Here is a 23,997-nt window from a genome sequence, read left to right as displayed (position 1 = left end):
CTTATATACTGTAACTGGGATATGGCTGTGATCAGAATTAACCAATTACATTCAAACTCATGTTAAATGGAGTCAGCAGACACCTGCTACAATTTAACGTGTGCCTAATTAACCTCCTGAAAGTTTTTTGTGCTTACACTGGCTGCTATTTTTGCTCATACTTCCCTCTCACCTGGACTAAGGCCCCAGTTCCAGTTGAAGAACAGCATGATGCTGCCAACCCCATGCTTCACTGTAGGTGTGGTGTTATTTTGATGATGAGCAGTGTTGCGTTTGACATACCGTTTGGAATTCTGGGCAAAAAGTTGGACCTTGCTTGGGCTCATTTTTACTGTACATCTCCAAAAAAAAAGGCATTGCAAGAGGGGTGTGTAGACTTCTTATAGCCGTTGTGCACCCGCCCATTTGACATGCAGGTGCATCTCAATCGATTTGAATATGGTAGAAAAAGTTAATTTATTTCAATTACTTCAATTCAAAAAGTAAAACTTGTGCCATACAGATTCATTAAACACAGGAAAAGACTTTTCAGAAGGTCAAAGCCTTTCTAATTTCTATTTTAAAAAGTAATTTGATTCTTTCTGTTGTTTTATAGTACTTTTTAGAATGGTGAATTTAGTGTTAGCAGTAAGTTATAATCCTCAAAACATGAAACACCTCTACTAACAGTCAATCAAACTTGGTCATTATTACATATATTTGTAAAGAATTGTTATATTTGATATCATGAGCTCCTGCAGGTCTACCATATAAAGTTACCACTCAGTGTACTGTGTAATGCATCTGTTGTGTAACACAAGTGATGACTGCAAAAATATGAGTTTGTGTGTGCCTGCATGTTGTAGCAGTACAGGAAGAGAGGCAGCGTGGGAAAGAGCGTGGGGAGAACGAGGTAGAGTCGACCAGCAGTTTCAATGAGGAGATGCCCGTGGACAAGATCCTGGACGCCGAGTTGGCGGTGGAGCCCAAAACGGAGACGTGCCCCGACGGCAGCCCCGGCAACTCAGTAAGGGTTCTTCGCAGTGAGCGACACATTAGCGCCACATTGCCAGTCTACTGTAACGACCATGTTTCATTCGTGGCCCTTCAAATGTTATCATGTTGACTACTACAGTGAAACCCCGCCAATTTGCGCTCCGCTATTCAAACATTCACCGATATACCTTTTTTTTTTTTTCCTGTGGAATTTATTGGCAGCAATTTACTTTCTATAACACTCCAAGTTGCCACAAGATGGTGCCAAACCCCTGGCTAATAGGAAAGTAAGAAATTATGTTGAAGTGAGTGCATAAAGTAATCAACATTACACATGATAGCCAGCTAGTTAGCTAGATCACGAGCTACCCATCTAGCTAGCTAGCTTGTTAGATAGATAGATAGATAGATAGATAGATAGATAGATAGATAGATAGATAGATAGATAGATAGATAGATAGATAGATAGTTTTCTTCAAATTTTAATAGTTATTGTCAAGTTTAGCAAGAATGCTATTCACGCCAAGATGTTTGAGATAATTGAAGTCCATGACTACAGTTTCCTGGTTAGTGATTGACCAGATTAATATTTTTTGATCTTCAGTCCATTGATTGCCCATATCAAAGCAACATTATATTGATTTTGTATGTCCAGAGGAAGCTGGGGTCAAAGAGTCCAATCGGTGCACCGGTTTCCTGCTCCAGTTTCTCTCGGTCTCAATTTCCAAATGATCTCCTTTGAATTTGGAGGAATGATTGCTTCACGCTGGAGCAAGAACTCTTGTGATATTGCTATCAATGTGATCCAAGATACTTCGGGCTTGCCAAAAACTTGTTCACAAGTCTCGGGAGCATGTCACTGTTGTGCAAAGAACCCCAAAATAAGCCTTGCTGGACAGATTTTCTGTTGTCTTGACTTTTGTTCTGGAATGCCTGCTCAACCTCCCTGTTTGTCTGCCTGTAGACCAACGACCCCGTCACCAACATCTGCCAGGCAGCAGACAAGCAGCTCTTCACTTTAGTGGAGTGGGCCAAGAGGATCCCCCACTTTTCAGAGCTCCCCCTTGATGACCAGGTCATCCTATTACGAGCAGGTAACCCCACCCTGTGTATATAAATATTTATTTACATAATTAGTGCAAAATGTTATTGTTTTGTGTGAGACTAGAAAGGAGCCTGGTGGAAGTCAGTGGCGCTGAACATTGCCATGACATGGTGCACATTTACAGTTTACGTAACAAAAGCAGTGGCTTATCATCGTGTTGAAAACATTTAACCCTTTTGTCGAGATCGCCCTGCTGCACCTGTATACCTCTACATGCGAAAAGGGTGTGAGGGGCTTGCAGGGATGTCAGATTTATGTGACACGTCACGATCATATCAGAGCATTTAATTGGTATGGAAGAGTTGTTGGTTCGTATGATTTTTTATTTTTTTTTTGGGTGATTTGCTGGTCCACATGTGTAAGTGGTATGCGCTCCTTAAAATGAAACGACATAATATTGGAAATTATTTTGAGGACCCCGAAGTTATCGTCCAGTTTGAGGACCACTAATCTTGTGTATATTGCACTAAACACACACATCGTAGCATTTTAACAGCCACACTGCCCATGGTGGTCATCGTTAGGCAGGCAGTCAATTAGAGTCTCTTAATATTCACTTGACATATTTACCATTTAAGCTAAATGGGGCAGTAAAACCAAAAATAAACCATAAGTCCCAGCAGTGCGTTTGCAAATGAGGCAGGAACGACCTCTGCTGGTAAGAGATTTGCCTGCATGAAGAAGTCCTTACATACTACAACCCCAATTCCAATGAAGTTGGGACGTTGTGTTAAACATAAATAAAAACAGAACACAATGATTTGCAAATCATGTTCAACCTATACACTACACTACACTGCAAAGACAAGATATTTAATGTTCAAACTGATAAACTTGATTGCTTTTAGCAAATAATCATTAACTTGGAATTTTATGGCTGCAACACGTTCCAAAAAAAAATACAGTTTGGCACTACATCTGTGAGTGCAACTTGAAACTCTGCTATCCAAAGCAAAAATAATTAGTCAACAACACCAAGAAACACCGTCGGCTTCTCTGGGCCCGAGCTCATCTAAGATGGACTGATGCAAAGTGGAAAACTGTTTGCCCAAAAATGTTGCAATATAACAGGAGAAAAAGTTTTAATTAAACTAACATTTAAAAAAATAAAGTTTAAATTGAAACAAAAACACACAACTTCGTCCCCATCTAGTTTTTCTTTTCAGCGTTCCCCAAACAAAGATATATCTGATTTCGTCCATGGAATTATGTCTTTTAGCTTTGTTCACTTTCTTCTTCTTCTTGCAGGTTGGAACGAGCTGCTCATTGCGTCCTTCTCTCATCGCTCGGTGACGGTGAAAGACGGCATCCTGCTGGCCACGGGCCTCCACGTGCACAGGAGCAGCGCCCACAGCGCTGGAGTGGGCTCCATCTTTGACAGGTCGGAAGCAAAGAAAGAAAATATATTGACCAATGAGGTTTGCACTCACACTCTCAGAGGAGGATAAGGGTTTCATTTTTAACCTGAAATACAGAATGTGACAATAACGAATTTAGACCTGCGGCTTAACCAGGAATTTCAAATGGGTTTCTTTGCTTAATTTTTGTCCCACTTTCAGTTGATGAATTATTATGTATTTGATATCATTGCAGAGTCCTGACCGAGCTCGTGTCCAAAATGAAGGATATGCAGATGGATAAAACCGAGCTGGGCTGCTTGCGAGCCATTGTCCTCTTTAACCCAGGTCAGTGCTTCTTCATCCACTCACCTTGTAACACCTCTGTCTACTTCACGGTATGTATAATTATGGCTGCCGATAGCTCAGAAATTCGTCCATGTCGAGACCTTGCTCAGTTTTTTTGTATGCAACAGACAGATGTGTGACACGACGAGCAAACATGACTTGATGGTAATGAGCCACAAAAAAGATTTATTATTTTTTATGCATAGCAAACAAACTGTTACTATGTGACCCTAGTGGTAACATTTATTTTTTCTCCTCATTAACCTCACTCTTTTTTACGGGTATGGTGGCCTTGAGGGGTCCAAAATGTTTCCGCTGTCACGGTGTGTGTCAGGTTAATTATTTTATGCAGTCTTCAGCAGAGGAGGCCAATATGTGGCTTGCAAGTGGCTCTTTGGCTCTGCCGAGGTCTTTGAAGAATCATGCAGAAGATGGCAGTATAGAACAGCCTTTATTTAAGGAATCGTGGTGTCATTTAATCAAATAAAACATTTTCAAAACAGCAAGTCTGTTTATCCGCAAAACATACAAAACTGTACTTAAATAAGCCTTCATAGACCATTCACTGAAACCATATTCATTTAAAATTTGATAATTTCATTCATAAAAATCATTATAGTAAGACTGAATTTTGTTATTAAAATTATAAAATCTTCCTATAATAAAATATATTTTTAATATTGTATTTTTGTATTTTAAATTGCTTGTAAACTGTAATTATTATTTTAAAAAGAAACCATATCCTTTATCTAGATTTGCCGTTTCAAAGTTACGTAGACAATGTTTTAACAGTAACATGCTAACATATACATAGTTTTAAGTTACATAGTTATAGTTATAAGTTACGTAGGTCGGCATTTATTGGGCAATCCTTGAAATAAATAGAAATTGAGAATTTGACAATTTCATCCCAGAAAATGCCAGAGTTAAGAACTACTATGTCGTAAAACTAGATTTTGAAAGTTACAATAAAAAATGTATGTACTCCCTGATATAAATAGAAAACTAATCCCAGGTAATCTTTGTAGTAAGACTTTTACGTATCTAAAATTCATAAAATTAAGTAATGAATACTTGTAATAGTACCATAATTTTATGATTTAAATGATACTTTATTTTATTTAAAACATTTATGTAAAATATTTTAATGTATGGGGCGGCACGGTGGCCGACTGGTTAGAGCGTCAGCCTCACAGTTCTGAGGACCGGGGTTCAATCCCCGTCCCCGCCTGTGTGGAGTTTGCATGTTCTCCCCGTGCCTGCGTGGGTTTTCTCCGGGCACTCCGGTTTTCTCCCACATCCCAAAAACATGCATGGTATGTTAATTGACAACTCTAAATTGCCCGTAGGTGTGAATGTGAGTACGAATGGTTGTTTGTTTGTATGTGCCCTGCGATTGGCTGGCAACCAGTTCAGCAGCCAAAGTGTTCCTTTAACATACCACGAGGTGGAGCCACACACAATTAGACTCACTCTTCTGAAGATTTAAGAAACACCAAAAGGAGATAGCTATGCTGTTCAAATGTTTGTATTTATGTAGATAAGCTTTATATATATATACAAATAATAATAATACAAATTTAAAAAATGGAATCCAAGAAATATAATGTTTGAAACTCTCAAAGTCTCTAATGTCTGTGGCTGTTGCTGATGTTGTGTTTTCATGTGTCCGCCAATGTCTGTTTGATTCAGATGCGAAAGGCCTGTCCAACCCAACGGAGGTGGAGGCACTGAGAGAAAAGGTCTATGCATCACTGGAGTCCTACACCAAACACAAATACCCGGACCAGCCAGGCAGGTGGGAACCACTATTTCAGATTTCCTGAATGAAATTTTTCTGATATCAGCACATTTTCTTGTGACTTCATCAAACTTTGTAGAATTACTTGATCGTTATAAATAATTGTATGTAAAGACCACATCTTAAACTTATTGACAGTCCAAAATTATTTAAAATAAGGTAGGTCAAATGTACATAGAAAGAGAAGGAAAAGTAAAATGCACCGAGTCTGGAGACCTGGCGTAGCAACATGTGGCTCATTTGCCAACGTTATTTACGATCATTCTGTTCAAATCAAATGCCATTGATTAGTTAATAGCATTTATGTACAATGTGTGACGGTAGTTTGTTTGTGTTTAATAATGTTACTATTATGGCTCAGTGATCGTGTACATGCTAGATGCATGCAGTCTCTGTTTCAAGTGCTTTGTCGCCATCTTTTTTAATCTACAAGCAGTGTATTTTTAGTAGCTGGTTTTTGCTATTCGCGGCAGGGCTCGTTCTGCATCCCCGGAGAATAGCAGGGTTTCACTCTATACATTTGCCTTACAGTAAGTAACATTATATGCGAAAACATATTTATTATTTGAATCAACATCTTGTAAATTACTGGAAGAAAACTATATGTGCACATCTTTACCAAGCATTGCGAGTGAACTTCATGATAAAATATGGAAAGAAGGCAATTTTTTTAAAGGAATTAAAATATTTTAAATGTTTAAAAAATAAGTAAAATAAAAATAAATTCATTCATTGCAAATAAATGTTTAAATAAATTGTATGTTGCATTAGAAATCCCCAAAATCTTGAATAAATGGGCATTAACTGGCAATAATAATATTTGAGGATGGTTTTCTCCCCAATAAAAAGTAAAAACAAAAAGAAAAAGGAAAAAAATTGAAAAGAGTAAAAAAAAATATATAAAATCTGCAAATAGGTGCCGAATCCCCGAAGTATACGGGGGTGACACAAATCTTTAGCAAGCATCGGGTGCCCATAATGGCGGCACGGTGTCCGACTGGTTAGAGCGTCTGCCTCCCAGTTCTGAGGACACGGGTTCAAATCCCGGCCCCGCCTGTGTGGAGTTTGCATGTTCCCCCCGTGCCTGCGTGGGTGAACCCCGCCTCCTGCCTGAAGATAGCTCCCGTGACCCTTGTGTGGATAAGCGTCTCAGAAAATGGATGGATGGATGGATGGGTGTCCATAATGAATTGTGTCAACGATCTTCTGTGTGTGCTGTTTTTGCTCAGGTTCGCCAAGCTGTTGCTCCGCCTGCCAGCGTTGCGCTCCATCGGCCTCAAGTGCTTGGAGCACCTTTTCTTTTTCAAGCTCATCGGGGACACGCCTATCGACACGTTTCTCATGGAGATGCTGGAGGCGCCGCATCAGATCACATGACCCCTGTCAAATACCCCCTCTTGTAAATAGCCCTTGTCAGCAACATAGCGATGGATTGGGAGGAGAAAAGGACACTGACATTGTAAAGTTGAATATTTTATAACAATTTAAAACAACAACAACATTGTAATTAAATCCGAAACGCTATTTCAAGGCTGCAGTGAGGACTGACTACAAGCGTCACAGTGAATTTCTTTGTAAATAGAACATTGCCGGTGTCTGTTTTGAAAGCAAACGCTGTGCATTTGAGAAGCAATCAGATTTTATTCATAGAGTAATTGTATAAAACAAAATTTCTTAAAACACATTTGAATATTCTTACAGAATAAAGTTATTAAGAAATACGTGTGCAACTCTTTGTCTTTTTGTAATTTAATGTTCTCTATGTACAATTAATGCATTCACATATTAAAAATAGAAGTAGGTACAGTGCAAGGTCAGTGAAACTTTATTTATGTATGTATTTATTTTTAAATCACTATTTGTAGTTCCATCTGGTCCACTCATTGGGGCAATAGGGCTTATTGTAATTATTGTTGCCTCCAGGGACAGTCTGGGGACAGTCGATTTGTCTTTGTCTTTCAGTCTGGTTGTCTGGCTACTCTTAAAGTCGCTGTAGAGTGAAAATAAATATATCTTCTAAATTGGACACATCGCAGAGAAGAGTGTTGTTAAGAACCCGGCCCAAATTTCGCTTTTTCCGTGACACGACAACGAAAAGCTCTAAAGAGGCCACACCAGCGTTGAGCCCCTGTCCAAACGCTGGCTTATGTCTGACTTTAAAAAAATGTTTTACCTCTCTCTTCCATCTTCTCTATATGACATGAGCGCACTCGCAGCCGACAACGAGGCGCTCTAAAGAAACCACGCCAACCCGAAGCCCCGGTCCCGGTTTTAATTGAATTTCCCCCCCCCCCTCCTCACTATTTCGACTTTCTCTACATGATGGCCACACATTCGCGGCAGACAACGTGGCACTCTAAAGCGGCTACGCCATTGGACTATCTAAAGGCAAGATCATTTCCGTGGTGTAGGCATAGCTAGCGAGCTAACTGCACGTCGCAATTGCACTGGATAACCACTGATACAAACGAAGGCACTCAAATTCTTACGTAATTGGGGAGGGATAACTCAAGCATGATCCCTAAGTGGGTCACTGGGGCTTGCTTAAGCCACGCTCCAAAAAATCAGGAAACCTGAAATGGTGAAAAACAGTCGAGCGCTGTACTGCCACAATTGAGTGTTACTATGCTATGATATGCCGCCATGAAATTACAAGTACTTCCCGGTAGTTCATATGATGTGTTTTAAGGGTAGTATACCGAGCTACATTTACTCCGTTACATTTATTTAAGTAACTTTTGGGATAATTTGTACTTGTCAGATTACTTTTAATGCAACATACTTTTTACATATACGCATTTTTGTTAAAAAAAAAAAATGTTGCTGTTACACGGAGCTGCATTCAAGATGAGGGATGTTTTGTGGTTAGGGTTGGTTAGGTGGGGGCAAACCCAGAGTGTGTACGTGTGTGTGTGTGTGTGTGTGTGTGTGTGGCAAAAAGAGGTAACTGCACTTACACGTGGAGCAAGTCTCTCTCTCTCTCTCTCTCTATTTCTCTCTCTCGCTCTCTCGTTCTCTCTCTCTCTCTCGCTTGTCAGAATACTTGATAAAAAGTCCTAACAGTGTAGGGAGAAGTTGACAAGGAGGAGAAGAATCTCCAAGGAGGAGAAACTTTCAGGCCCTTGACTGTTAAACGCCCCCACTTCCACACGCTTGGAGATGCTCTGAGAAGACCCTCACTACTTTTAGCAGCGTTTTTGCAAGCTCCTTTGAAGAAGGTACATCAGTTCCCATTTTTAATAGCACTGAATTGTGTGATGGAGGTGGGAAGAAATTGGATTAAATGTGTATTGCAATTTGGTATAGTTGATCAAATAGTTGTTGTTTTTTGCATGCATGTTTAATGATAAATGATATACAAATGAATATAAATGTTTGATAAGATAAAATGTAAATACGTACTGTATATGTAAAAGAAAAGTTCTTTTTTTCTTTATGTATATATATCATAAAATATGTACAGAAAATTGTAGCCATTGTATGTTTTGTTTTATTTGTACATTAATATCTTTGGTAAAGTTTCTGTTTTTTGTTACTGTTACAAATATATGTTTATCAATAAATTAAATAAATTACATCAAATGAATACAAATAAATGTTTAGCATATTTTACGAGACACAATGTAAAATATATACAGAACATAAAATAGAAATGTCCTTTTTTTTAATTAATATTACTACCTGTCAAATATTTTACATAGATTCGACAAATGTTTTTTATTTGATGAAAATGTAATAAATAGAAATTAATGAGCAAAAATAAACATACATTAAATTATTGGAACTAAATGTAAATGCATCTTAGATAGTGTACGATAAAAAGTCAACAAAAAATATTAAAACACTTATATTTTGCTTTGTAAGCCAATTTTCTGGCGATAAATTGATAAATTTGTTGCCCCAATTTGTTATAATGAGTGCCCCGCATTTGTGCAGTTGTGTGTAATTTTATGGCAATATTGATTTTCGATTTGAAAAGTCTGAATTGTTCAAGCTGCAGGTTGTGTCACGTGACGCCCATTGAGCTTGTACTGTAAGTGCGCGTGCACGTATATTGACTGCGCGCGTTGCAACTCGCAGACATGCAGCGCAGGCCGGTGTGCGCGGGCTGCCGCAGGCCGATCGCCGACAAGTTCTTGCTCCGGGTGGCGGACGGCCTCCGGCACGAGGCGTGTGCGCGCTGCTGGGCGTGCGGGGACGCGCTGCGGGACTCGTGCTTCGTGCGGGAGCAGCGACTCTACTGCAAACGGGACTATGCTGAGTGAGTGACCCAAACCCGCTTACATAAACCAGTTTTCCGATTTTACTTACATGTAATAGAGACTCATAGCCAAAACATGAGGTGTCACATCATGTGCGTGTCATGTAATTAATGTGATCGCTCCCCTGCAGGGCATTTATTAATGATAACTGCAACCTTGCACAACAAAAACAAAAACAAAGCAACTAGACGTACGGTGATGCCTTGAGATATGAGTGACTCCGCTTCGAGATAACAAGCCAGCGTTTTATGCTTTGACTTGGGAGCGCAATTTTGCAATAAAAGCGCTGCATGGCGTTGGCGAACTCATTTCACAAGAGGCAGCAGTTTGGCAGAAAGGGAACAATTCTTCCCCCCAAAAAAAGACGCTCCGAGCTGTTTATTGCCACTCCCATTTGAAGTTTACCATCAAACTAAATATACGTAAATCAAAGACAAATACACCTTGTGTATTGAAAACAACCAAATAGCTTCATGCTAACACTAATTAGCATCTATGTTGTGGTGCTATAAGTGTTTAAGCAATGGACGTGCAGCAACACATGTAGACAGACAACAAAACAACACTGTCATATTTTCTTTATCCTCTGTGAAGAACGACTAATATTAGTGCCATACTGATGAGCCGAGAGGAGTTAGGACGTCATACTAAACCGTATATCCGTCTGTCTGTCTTATACTGCCCCCAGGTGGCCAAGACGGGCACAACAGCAAGAGCAGCACAATGGACATTTAAATAATTGCAGCGGGACAAAAACTTTCATTCTCTGTAGTTATTACATTACATTACTGTATGTTTTTGTAAAGTACAACGCCATGGTTTGCCGTGTTTCCTCATTAAGAACAAATTACAATAGAGAAGGGCTAATATTACAGCATTTTCACTTAATCTAGCAGAAGAAGTAGTACTGTTCTTGACTTTATTATACTCTACTGCCCCTGGTGGCCAAGGCGGGCACAACAGAAGGAGCGGCACAATTAATTGAATTGCAGCATTAAATCATGATGAACAAGCAGTTTAATTATTTTCATTGTATTCGATGATGTTTATAATTCATGATTTTGAAAGTACACAATTCTAAAGTTTTATTTTGTCTTTTTAAAAAACACAACCACAAAATCCCCAAAATATACGTGGTAGGTTGATTGAAGACTCAAAATTGCCCGTAGGTGTGAACGTGAGCGCGACTGGTTGTTTGTTTATATGTGCCCTGCGATTGACTGGCGACCGGTTCAGGGTGTACCCCGCCTATCTGGGATAGGCTCCAGCAGCCCGCGACCCGAGTGAGGATAAGCGGTAAAGAAAATGGATGTATGGATGGATGTTTTGAGTTACTAGCGTGGTTATATAACAGATTAAAGTCGTATCTCAAGGCAATAGTGGTATTGGACTTGATAAGTGTTTTGAGAAATATAAGATCTCACTCAAGGTACATAATTGCGTTTTGGGTGGCATTTTCTTTTTATCTAGCTCTTGTATCGGAACTCATTATTTATTATTATATGTACAGGTGACTGTAAGTACTCTATCTTAGCCAATCGTGTGTTCCTGCCTAATACCATTCAAGCTCCTTGGTACTTTTTGACTTGTATCTGTTTACATGTGCAAGTTTGCCGATTGTTTAAAATTTTATTTAATTGTATTTTTTTTGCATGGAAAGTTGACTTCCAGGAAACTTGGCACAGTCGTCTCACTGAGAGAACAAGGTGACTGTGGGTGGGAGGTGTGATACACACACACACACACACCTATACACGCACACACGCGCACGCACACACGCGCACACAAGCATGCAGGGGTGGAGCTTAAGTGACACATTGTCAAAATGTGTTAAAATCACGAGGGCCACTGGGCCGATAACTACAAGCTGGGGGCCAACATATGGTGAGGAGGTAACCTCTTTTGTGATTAAGGGTTATACAAATAAACTTGACTTGACTACTATAAAGAATGCAATGGCCTCTGTAGCCACTTATTCATGATAACCACTGCTATGCACAATAGAAATAAACAGAATAGCTAGAAATAATAATAATGTATTCATTTTGTCCCCTTAGGGTCACCATCTTTCAACGTTCTACACTGTAGTATCTGGGACTTCAAATGTGCGTGGCTTTCAAAGGCGGGGCCTGGTCTGTTGAGTGACGTTGGATGAGAGTGTAGAGTTGGCTCAGCTTAGCGGCGGGCTATTGACTCACTAACCTGTTAGCTCGTCTGCTTGTTGAGTGGCTGTGAGCGAGCGTCGTTTTTTTTAAATTTTGTTACCGTTTGTTCATAAAAGCGATTGAAGGTGCGCTAACAGCTGGGTCTGTCCTTGCTCACCAATTCATTCGAACTAGCGGCGGTAGGCCATATTAAATTGGCTAATGACGTTTACTTTACCAGAGACGTGCAGTTGTACAAGCCAGTGCTGCTGTGAAGTAGACATATTGCACTTTGTCTTCTTTTCCAAACTGTGAAATGATCCCGAACTTCAGATATTCTCTTTCTGACTGCCTTGTGCTTAATGCAGTGTAAATCCGAATGGCGAAAAATCTGCGATATATATTTTCATACGTACGGTATAAAAATCCGCGAAACGGTGAAACCGAAAAAAAGCGATATCTCACCATTCACTTATGATAACCGCCACCTTACACAATAGAAATAAAACAGAATAACTTGTCCTTTATTTTTGCCCCCCCCCCCCCCCAAAAAAAGGAGCAGGTTTTGTGAGGTGGCCATATGTCAAAAGCATCCCTTCAAAAGAGACAATGGCGTGAACTTATTTTGGCGGACAGCGACCACCGCAAGCTCCTGGCATTCGAAGCGCCACGGCATCTGGAAAGCCGCTCTCGACGCGGACCCTGTGTGGCGCTATGGGACGACACTTATCCGACCGTGAAATATCTAACCTGACCAATTAGCAGGAGGCCTGGTGCCAGAGCTCCGCCTCTAAGAGTTCACACTCCAAATGTAACACACCCGCTTCGTACTAAGCCTCTGGCCCTCCCGCCTCACCCTCTGTCCCGTGGCGTTCTTTAAGACAGTGTTTCCCAACCTTTACTGAGCCAATGCACATATTTTACATTGGAAAAATCTTACGCCACGCCACCAATCAAAAACGTCACAAAAAGTATGCACAGTTATACCTCGACTTACCAGTTCGATTCATTCCGTTACCAGTCAAGGAGCTCGATTTTTATGGACAGTAAAGCCTTGTCTATTGCAGGGGTTACGTTCCAGAAACCCCGTAATAAGTGAAATCCACAAAGTATCAATCAATTATTTATTATGTTATTGTGGACATCTATGATTCATATATGCAATCCAAAGCCAATATGTGATACTTTATTGAGGTGCAGATATTTTATTTGTCAACTTGAGGTCCCCATTCACACACTAGACACAAGCACATGGCTTTGTGCTCTGCTTCAGTGACGTGAACAAGAGCCCATGTGGACATGGTTTCCTGCAAAATCAAGCTAAACGTTGCTTTTTACTTGCATGTGTTCCTGCCGATTTTGTTATGAGTGTGTGCATTAGGCATTCGTCAGACTAAGGTCGGTATTTGTGACTTTATTTCATAAAACTCTTGACTGTGGCTTATATTTTAAACAGTGACTTTCCGGTCATGTTCTTTGTATTCTCAAGCAATTTAGTGATTTACCAGATGTATGAGTCGAGAATACTCATTTTCTAAGTGACCAAATAATGAGCCTTAAAGACTGCTGGAATTTATAATTATGAATTAAGGCTTTAGAAAGAGTTGATAAAGTTCTCATTGATGTTCCGGTACAGCAGTGTGATGAAGGCATTCTCATGTTCCTGCATGTCAGTGGCATGTTTACATTCGCGCCACAGATCGATGGTCAGCAGATTGAGTTTTTCTCCTCGCTCCACCGGACCTGGATGCCACGTCGGTCATATCGGTCACATGGCTGGCGGTGTCCTTGACCCTCGAGATCCATATCTGACACACGAGGGATCCCGCTTCACCTGATCCAGAAACTGGATCCGCCTCTGTGCGTGTCCACTAGACCGCACCAGTCGGGGCTCGTGTTTTTGGCATGGGGAACGTTACAGCTTGTGGTGAATGTTGTAGTGGGCTTTGACCCCACGTAACCCATACGTACGCACTTGGTCAGTGATTCCCAACCTTTATTGAGCTCATTACCAAGTTATTTTTGAAAGTCCTCTTTCAAGTAACTGTAAACAATTGCATGTTTGTGATCACGAGACGGCTCGATATTTAGTACGAGTGTGAGAGCAGCTACCGTGCTAGTCGAAGGTCTTGGAAACTGCATTCCTTGCACTACTCGGTACAATTTACCCTCTTTTTTTTTTTTTTTTTTTTTTTGCTAGGAATAAACAACTTTAAAATCAATATCGTCTATAAAGTAATAGGAAATACTTTGTCATTTGTATCTCAGCATTGATGTTGCGTTGTTGTGTCATAGAAACGTGGAAATATTCCAAATATGTCCTCGGCCAACTTCACTGATTCACGCGTTCGGGAATGCACAGCCGTGGCATGTCGGCCATATTAAAACGCATACCACCGAGGCCACGGGGCAGACGACCCACATGGGTCAAGCAGACCCCATCCGACCCCGAGTAGACTTTGCCGTTTCCCCCAGCAACCACACAGCAAGAGTCAGAGGAATGTAATAGGATGTGGACCTTTTGGCAAGGATGTAGCAGCACCTTTACTTGTTCATCGTCAATATATGGACTCAGTGGCCGCATCACTGTCAGTGAAATGTTCATTGAACAATCAGATACCTTTAATATCGTGGTTGTTGTTTGCAGTAGTGTACAACTGCACTGCACTTAAATCAATATTAATATATTGTAGTATCCAAAACGAGTTTTTACTTTATATGTATATACAGTATATTGTATGAATGGTTACAGGTTAATTGTAGAAAAACTAAATGTTTTATATTTCATCTGTGGACAAGGTCAATCTGATTTTTTTTAGATGAAGACTTCTTTTTTAAGTTGAAGAAAAAAGGTAGAGAGGTAAAGTAGGTCAAATTTAAGAAACACAATTAGACAACTAAAGTATAAATACAGTATCATTGTATATAAATAATTTCCTCAATATGCCAGCAAAAGATTATGTATTCCAAACAGTCATGTATATGTATACTGTATGTATTTGTAAAAGTTATGCGCACATATTTAGTGTCACTTTCCAATACAAGTATACACCTATGGAGTATTTATAAGTTATTATTATTATTAATAATTTTGTTTGATACCATGCTCTAAATCTTTTCTTACCCTACAAATCGTTACAATTATTAGCTATTTTGTACATCCATTATACACTACTGTTCACTAATTTTAAATGTTTTAAATGCAAACACGGCGTTATACACTACCATTCAAAAGTTCGGGGGACACTAAAAATTATTATTATTTTTTTAAAGAAAAGTACTTTTTTTAACCACATTAACAATTTCTAGACTTTTATTTCTGATTCATTTAATGTAATTTTCAATGAGGAAAAAAATGCTTTTCTTTCAAAAATAAGGACATTTCCAAGCGACCCCAAACTTTTGAATGGTTTGTTTATTGTATGATTTGTGAATACAGTTTAAATAAAATGTAAATAAAAGATAGAAATTAAAAAATACAAATGTGAAAAATAGTATTGTGTATTTTTCAATCATTTCAAAAATGAATGATGTCAATACGTACAGTACAGGATACTCTGTAATTTAAGCTTCAAACGTAAGCAATGTACAGTGAATTGTAAAGAGCCGTCCCTTTCTCATGCCAGTGTGCCGAGTGGTCCGGTGACCCGCTAGTCAGGTCTGCAGTCCAGAATGATGACGCATCATCGGGCGTGACAGCCCCAAGATGGGTCGGTGCCAGCCGCTGGACAATAGTCCTGCTGCTTGAGGGTCGAGGGGGGGGGGGGGGGGGGCTCTTTCTTTGTCCCGCTCTGGCTGAGCAGACTTAAGGATAATTCCTCGGATAATTCCTAGGACCGGCGGCCCAGCCTCTCCCGCCGGGATATCTGATTCCCCCCCTCCGTCTGGAGCCACGGCCTGCCGTGAGCCTTTTCTGGACGCTCCCCGGGGGCTCGGCCGCGGGCACGGCAGCCGGAGCCACGGCAACGGTGTCACGGTGCGGCTAAGCCCGCGCCGCTCCTGGTTGCCAGGCGCTAAGATGCGCACCCGCCATGCTGAGGGTATGCGTCTGAGCTGCTGGAGTGGGAGGATGAGGAGGAAGGGGGAGTCAAGTCAAGAAGAGGGTTAAGAGGCCTTGGGGCATTCAGAGTGACAGTCAAACGCAGCAACATTCCCTGGGAACCTTACCTAACGTTATTATTTGCTGAAAAACTCACCTATTCACTGTTTTTGTGCTCAGGGCCAAACCATGTGTAGTAAAAACTCAAAGTAATAGTGGCGAAAACAACAAAATCCATACTTAATGGACAAAATCTGCAGAAAAGGGAGTGTCCGGCTGGAACTCCAAACGCCCACACGTAGCAAGCAAAGTCCGTTAGCTCTAGCATTGGTCGCTGCTTATTGGTAGTAGCCTGGTAGTTACGAGAATAGTCATGCGTAGTCTCTCCAATATGGTACAGTATACAGTATTGTTGTTTGTCAAGCCCTTTACTATGGCATCTAATCATGACAGGGGTGAGAAAAGTCAACGCATTAACCTTAGTATTGCTGACAAATCGGAACTTATTAAGAAGTTGGAGTCGAGCGTTACCATGGCCAGAGTATGTGAGGAATACTCCGGGGGGCGGGGGGGACAAACTGTAAGTGACATACATAGGATTACGATTAATGACATTTCCATTCATTTCAATGGGAAAAGATGTTTTGAGTTATTTGAATGCAGCACTGTATAAAAAAATATTGCTTTGTCACGTTTCTATAATATGTCTCGTTCCCTCTCACCAGGCTGTTTGCAGTGCGCTGCGGGGGCTGCGCCGCGGGCATCTCTCCCACAGAGCTGGTGCTGCGTGCCGGGCCCGCCGTCTTCCACTTGCGCTGCTTCACCTGCAGCGTGTGCTCCGCCCCACTGAGGACCGGAGACCGCTGCGTGGTCAGGGAGGGCCGGCCACTGTGCGCCAGGGAGGACTACCACCAGCGTGTGGCCAGCCCGACTTCATCCGAGACAGGTGTGTTCCCCTAAATGCCAAAGAAATTAAAAAGTTGCATATTTTCAAGAAAAAAAGTTAGTATAATATAATTCATATCGTTTTCAGGGAAAAGAACTTGGATTGTTATGAAGTCTTCTTTTTCCAAGAAAAAAAAAATTAATCTGTGTGAGAACCGTGTTTATCCCTAAATGCCATAGGAATTAAAATGTCGCTTTGATAATGTTACAATAACAAATTAACATTTTTATATTAGAAGGAATTAAGTATTGTTTTGTTTTGTTTTCAAGAAAAAACATGTAATTATTACAAGAATGAAGACTTTTTTTTTCAGCATAAAAAGTCAACAAGTCTTAAAAGAAAAAAGTCATATTCACATAAAAAGGCAGAATCATAATATTTTGATATTGTTCAAGTCAAAGTGTATTGAGGAAGATAAATCATCTTTTTACTCTTATAATATTATGATTTTTATTTTGGAAAAAAAATGTCTTTATTCTCTAAAAAAAAATAGGACTATATTATATGGTATATATATATATATATATATATATATATATATATAATATGCCTTTTGTTCCAAAAACAACAACTTTAATCATGCAGGGATATCAGATTTATGTGATCATATGAAAACTGAGATAGGGAGAAGTAATTGATGTATTATGGTTGTTCTATTGGTGTACCGGTCCCCATATGCAGGTATGCACTTTTTTTTTTTTTTGAATGATATGACAGAGTTTATTGCAAAACATTTTGCGGACATCCAATTCATGGCTAAGGGACCCCCGTTTTAAGAACCCCTACAGTTTAGTGAGTACAGAAGCTCTGCAGCCATGTCCTTCCCAGGATTCACGCTCTGTAGTCGTCATGGTAATGCAAAGTAGTACTCTGCGTTATGGAGGAAACTGTTTAAAAATATATATTTTAAACATAACCTAACACTTGACTGTCTCTCTAAATGTTTGTTTAGGTAAAAGTGTCAATGCTGACGAAGATAACGAGGAAGAGGAAGAGGAGGACTCAGGGACTGTCACAAGTAGACGGATTAAATCGGATAAGCAGGAAAGTAAACGTCCCAAAAGACCTCGCACTATTTTGACCACCCAGCAAAGACGGATCTTCAAAGCCTCCTTTGAGGTTTCATCCAAGCCGTGTCGAAAGGTAAAGTTACTTCTTTTCTGTTTTTGGACACCTTATGAGGGTCAAGAGGCACTTTAAATTATGGCAGGGGTGTGCCGTCTCCTATTTAACATAAGTTTGAATGTGATTACTTAATTAGGAACACAGCGACATCCCCAGTTTAATTTAAGTTTTTAACATAGCTTTGCCATTAAGTGCGCCAGCTTAATGCTAGCACGTAATGGGAAACTCACATAACAATTTTGGTCTGGTTCTCTACTAGATAACTACTTATGGAAACAATTTAAATGGTTTGTTCAACTGTTGTTTTAAAAAAAAAAAACAGATTTGGTAGCGGGAAAAAAATGCTTGCAATATCTCATTATTAAAAGGGAATAAAAAATGCAATAATGGTACAGATTTTATCAAGAAATATGAAGTTGACGTATATGATTAGCTTTAGTGGACCACATAAAATGATGTGGCGGACCAGGTCTGGCCCCCAGGCCTTGAGTTTGACACCCATGCGTTAGATGTTTGTGCTCATAATGTCAGCGCACTTTAAAAATGTTGAAAAAATGATGTTTTTTTTTTTGGGGTGAATGTTGATTTAATAATGATGTAATGTTAACATGCGTAGACATCATTTTAATGGGACTGACGTCGACTCAAAAGATTTGTTCCTTTGAAAAAGTCGTTCTACCTCTCTGCCCAAAAAAAAAATCCCCTCAAAAAAACAAACACAACACACAGTTGTTAGACACTGTATAACCTTGACTGGACCTCTGTTGTTTATATGTTTTTAAAATCTGCCCCTTTGTTTTTCCTGAATCTTAATCAAAGGTACGGGAGACTCTGGCAGCAGACACCGGCCTTACTGTCCGGGTCGTGCAGGTCTGGTTCCAGAACCAAAGAGCCAAGGTAACACGCGCACACACACACACACACACACACACACACACTCACACACTCATGCAGCATAAGAAAAGCTCTTTCGGCACCGTGCCTGCGTGCCAGAGGTGAAATCAGCCTTTTTATCTCCTCATAGAGGAAACTGATGACATCTCAGTGCATGGTGACTCCACGTGAAACCTCATATTTCCTCACAAAGAGGACTCGTGTCGTTTCCTTCTAGCGTGCTGAAAGATGTCCTTCACCTAATAGTTCATTGTGGAATAAACACTCTCTTTTTATTTTATTTTTTATTTTTTAGATGAAGAAACTGGCCAGGAGGCAACAGCAGCAGGAACAGGAGCAGCCGACTCAGGAGCAACAAGAACAGCAAGCGCGTCACAAAGGTATTACACTGCGGAGAATAAATTGTACTATAATGTAGTCTTTTCACTCTTTATCGCTCTTCTGTGGAATGTCTAAGATATAGTGTTGGAGAGTAACCAATTAAATGTAACAAGATTATGTCATTTAATCAAAAAATTTCCATGATTACAATTTTAGTTACATTTGAAAAACTATTGCAAAATATCAGATTTTTTTTTTTTTTTCATATCACTTCCTCTTTCTAAGGCCGACAGTTGTGATTGGCTCTCTCTGGTCATGTGCCATCCTGCTAATATAGTTTCAAACATGACATATTTTTCCCAATATGATCTCGAAGCGCCACCTTGTGGTACAAAAAGGTTAGCCTAGACACGTAGTTGTACTTTTAAACAAAAAAAGCAATGACTTTTGAAGAGTTTTATCGTCTTAATTCGAGACTTATGGTTTTATATGTAATGCAACAAACACATTTTTATTATGTATTTACATTTCATCATGTTTTGTTATTAGTTCATTATTTATGTAAAGAACAAATAAAATAATAATCTATGGTTCTAATCCACTTTATTAATTTTATTTTATTTATTTATTTTGAGGGGGGCAGCCAAGGTTCCTGTTAATGCATTCATTCAAAATTAAGAAAAATGATGAAAATGTGACCAAACGTAATTATATTAATTTGAGAAAGTTACACTAATTACATTTTCAGAGGAGTAAAATAATTTTCCCATCACTGTGTAGATACTGTACTTGTCTTGGAAATCAGCGGTTTATATTTCTTTCTTTCTTTCTTTCTTTCTTTCTTTCTTTCTTTCTTTCTTTCTTTCTTTCTTTCTTTCTTTCTTTCTTTCTTTCTTTCTGATACACAATGAAACCTAATAAAAAAGAGAATGTAAAAAAATCAACTGGTGTGAATACTCTCCATCCAAAAGTATTTGTCTGTTGGCAGTGTGCTTTTAAGGGGCGTGGCCTAGTGAGCAAAATCAGGAGATCCTGTTGTGTGAGTTGTGGCCTACAGCAGCCCCTTACAAGTGTTGTCATTTTGTATTTGTGTTTGACTGTTTTTTCCCGTTCAGTAAAACGGCTGAAAGTGCATTGATGACTGTGGCTCTCCTTGACTCGCAACACGCAACCAAAAAATCGACCAATTGACAGCTCGTAATTCGAAAAACTGGTACGCTGGGGTAATAGTAAATCAAAGTACAACTTTACAGTATTAAAAAACATATGCAGGGGTTTCAAACTAATTTTTGTTTGGGGCCACAGTCCTGTTATGGTTTACCTCAGAGGGCCATTATGACTGTGAAACCATATAATTGTTTAATTGCCTCACATAGAAACAACAAATTGATGGATAACTCGTTTTGAAATCAGAAGTCAAACATAATACTTGGTTCAAGTTACTGTAGAAAGGGGTTTGTTAACAAAAATATTATAATTTATTTTTAATTTGTTAAATATGACAATTTGAAATCTTGGTACAGATTTGAGCAATAATCATAGAAGTTGACACACATGATTTGCTTTCACTGGCCACATAAAATGATGTGGCAGGCCGGATTTGGCCCCCTAGCCTTGAGTTTGACACCAGGGATTTAGATCTTGATTAAAACGCAGTGAAAAGTCAATATGTTCTATAGATTCTATACCAACAGAATAATTGGCTATGGAACATCATAACTCAGGCATCACTGTCAAATACATTTACAATGTCTTTAAAAATGTTGTGGGAAAGCAAAACTACTTTTCAAAAAAGTGTTGATTTTGGGCTCACTATATTGTGGATTTTGCCCTACTTTGTTTGGGTCTGGAACGTGTGAGCAAATGCCTTCCTTTTGTCATCCCCATTGGGCCACAGTGCCCCCCAATGGTGTGCCTACCTCTCAGCTGGAGCACCTGGGGTCTTCCTACTCGCACGTCCAGCAACAGCAGATGGGATTCACAACAGTGGAGCAGCAAGACTTTGACATGGACCCCTTCAGACAAGGCCTGACGCCCCCTCAGATGCCAGGGGATCACATGTACCCCTACGGTAAACACCACTACTTACTCAGTCAGTCGTGAAACACTTCTTCGTGTGTGTCTCGATGTCTGTATTATTTTTTACCCCAAGTGGCCCAAGGTGTGCACACAAGAAGGAGCAGCACAATGTACATTGAATTGAAGTAAAAAACTGAATAATACATTCTATTTTATGATGTCATGACTATACTTTTTTTATAAAGTACAATATTATAGAGTGCTATTTTTATTATTAAAAACACAATGCAAAGATTGTTGTTGTTTTTGGGAGCGGGGTTCTGGAAGGGATTGAAAAATGTTTTTATTTTAATGGGGAAAGATGATTTCAAATAGGAATGTTTCGAGGTAAAAGCATGGTCACAGAATGAATTAAACTCAAATATTAAGTCACCGCTGTATTGTATTTTATTTTTGCAATACACAGAAGAACATCAATATTTTATTGTTTTATAAAATAATTGTTTATTTGTTATTTTATTGATTAGTCTCGTTAGTGGCAAACGGGGAAATTTTATACAATAAGCATATTTATTTTCCTGGAATTCATTAATTTAATTTAATTTAATGCAATTTCGTTTAATTTTGTATTGTATATATTTTTAGATCTTTTAATGATTTGTGTAACATGAGGGAAATTCTATCCTATTTATACCAAAACATCACCTTTTTATTATTTCATTTTGTATTTTATTGTTTTCATTATTTTGTATTCATTCATTTTAAAGTTTTTCTTTATGTTTTAGTGCTGTTTTTTTTTTACATTTAAAATGTTTTTGAAAACTTGGTTGCATTTTAGACGTCATTGGGAAAATTCCACACACCGTAGGACATTGCAGAATGACTTCAATTGAATTGATTTCAAGTGCATTTTATTTTACAACTGATCTTTGTATGAGTAATAACTTTGGAACACCTACACAAGTTCTTTCCAATACAAGAGCACTGCACGCTGTCAGAAAGGTGCTAATATAATGTTTTAATGTGTGCGTAGTGTTAGTCAATATCAAAATAAAAATCCCCAAAACTTTTTGATTTGAAAAAAGTATTGTGCAGGTGTGCCTAATGATTGGAGCAGTCTCATCAAATTCAAACATGTTGTTTTCTTCAGGTTTGAAGGCCCTTTACGGCGATGTAGCAGACGCCGACTGCTTGTCACTGGGCGACACCTCCTCCCTCCTCACCCCCATCGACCGCCTCTACTCCATGCAGGACTCTTACTTCACCTCCTGAGAGAGGATCCTCATCACGGCCACTCTTTATTTATCCACGTGGACCGTGCACAATGGGTGGCAGAGGATAACCGGTTGCGCAAATGGATATACTGTGACACTCACACAATACTGCTGTTCATCTTGTAGCAAAATATGCTCACACTATGTCTTTCATGCTTTGAAACACAGACTATTTTACTGTCTCTGGACTATGCTTGAACGCCACTTTACGAGATTACAACGGATGTGAATAACTGTTTGAATGTGTATTTATTCTTGTAGGGTGTGTTTATTTTGAATGGCTGAATCGACTATGACCAATAAAAAAAATTGGCTCTGGAATTGTTTGTCATTGTGTGTGAATGCGAAGAGATGAGCATTACAGTCAGACTCAGAAGCAGATTACAGTGGAAGAGTGATTTACATGTTTTGGTGTTATGCAACCTTTATGATTATAATTCTGGATTATCCACTCTTACCACAAACCAGTTAGCACAGCCTGGTTCACTGCTACTGTCTTTTCCCATCCCGTCCTACCCTGCGTCATTTAGCCTTGTCCTACCCTGTTCCTTCACAACCTGCCCCTGTCCTGTTTTGCCCATCTTGTTTTCATCCAATCTAGTGCTACTCCCCCAGTCTTTCCCTTACACTTTTCCCACCTTGTCCTCTTACACTGGCCTGCCCTGTGTTTCCCATACTACCTAGTCCTGTCCTGTGCCAACTCTCCCCACCCCATCCACTGTCCCATCCTGTGTCACCTAGTTCTATTGCGCCTTATCCTGTACTGTCGCGTGACATCCAACCATGCACCATCCCGTACCATCTAATCCTGTCGTGCCCTGCCCTGTCTTTACCTGCCTTGTTCTGTCCTACCCTGTCCTGTCCTTTCCCATTTTGCCTCGCTTTGCCCTCTCCTGTCCACTGTCCCATGACATCCCTGCCTGCCCCACACTGTCCCGTTCTGACACACATAATCCGATCCACCCCCCCACCCCCCGTCAAGTGCTGTCCAAACCTGTCCCATCATGTCCTATCTTGCCTTACCCTTTGCACTTCCACCCTGAGCTGCATTACCCTATACTGTCCTGTTCCTGTCCTGTGCAAGCTTGCCAAACCCCACCCTTTCCCATACCACCGAATCCTGCTCTATTCTGCCCTGCTTTGCCCTGTCTGACCCTCACTTAGTGCTGTCTGGTGCTGTGCTGTGTCCTGACCCGACCCTTTCTTGTCCTGTCCTGTCCTGCTGTCCTGTCCTATTGGCTACTCATCCCATCCATTCCTCACAGGGTGTAGCATTGCCTTCCCAGTCCTCATATAGATAAAATCCAACTCCTGTTATGTTTTCATATTCTGTTGTTATGGTGTCGTTGTTTTTGGTTCATTTTCCCCCTCTCTCTCTGTCTGTCCCCTCTCAAACATTGTTCTGTC

The 23,997-nt window shown here is 39.9% G+C and overlaps 2 protein-coding genes across 10 annotated transcripts in view; both read left to right on the top strand.

Moving 5' to 3' along the window:
• Positions 1 to 7,287, top strand: part of rxrgb (retinoid X receptor, gamma b) — a 39,438-nt gene extending 32,151 nt beyond the window's left edge. For 7 of the 9 annotated variants that reach the window (XM_061779228.1, XM_061779224.1, XM_061779223.1 and 4 more), the window contains 6 exons: positions 846 to 1,006; positions 1,940 to 2,069; positions 3,329 to 3,461; positions 3,674 to 3,765; positions 5,458 to 5,559; positions 6,796 to 7,287. In XM_061779228.1, coding sequence (XP_061635212.1) covers positions 846 to 1,006; positions 1,940 to 2,069; positions 3,329 to 3,461; positions 3,674 to 3,765; positions 5,458 to 5,559; positions 6,796 to 7,046 — 869 coding nt within the window. In that variant the 3' untranslated portion in view covers positions 7,047 to 7,287. Of the gene's footprint in view, positions 1 to 845; positions 1,007 to 1,939; positions 2,070 to 3,328; positions 3,462 to 3,673; positions 3,766 to 5,457; positions 5,564 to 6,795 lie in introns of all 9 variants that reach the window. The other 2 variants (XM_061779222.1, XM_061779229.1) reach the window with 2 other exon arrangements.
• A 144-nt stretch (positions 7,288 to 7,431) lies between these two features.
• On the top strand, positions 7,432 to 22,882 carry lmx1a (LIM homeobox transcription factor 1, alpha). Its single transcript, XM_061779232.1, has 8 exons — positions 7,432 to 8,784; positions 9,647 to 9,827; positions 16,737 to 16,957; positions 17,910 to 18,100; positions 18,902 to 18,979; positions 19,272 to 19,356; positions 21,195 to 21,368; positions 22,467 to 22,882. The coding sequence occupies exons 2-8, from the start codon at positions 9,649 to 9,651 to the stop codon at positions 22,586 to 22,588; spliced, it is 1,050 nt and encodes a 349-aa protein (XP_061635216.1). The 5' UTR covers positions 7,432 to 8,784; positions 9,647 to 9,648; the 3' UTR covers positions 22,589 to 22,882.
• The last annotated feature ends 1,115 nt before the right edge of the window (positions 22,883 to 23,997 follow it).

Source organism: Phyllopteryx taeniolatus, chromosome 7 (assembly GCF_024500385.1).
Source record: "Phyllopteryx taeniolatus isolate TA_2022b chromosome 7, UOR_Ptae_1.2, whole genome shotgun sequence".
Taxonomy (NCBI): Eukaryota; Metazoa; Chordata; class Actinopteri; order Syngnathiformes; family Syngnathidae; genus Phyllopteryx; species Phyllopteryx taeniolatus.
The sequence above is the reverse complement of the archived record's forward strand: the minus strand, read 5'-3'. Positions and strand labels throughout refer to the sequence as shown.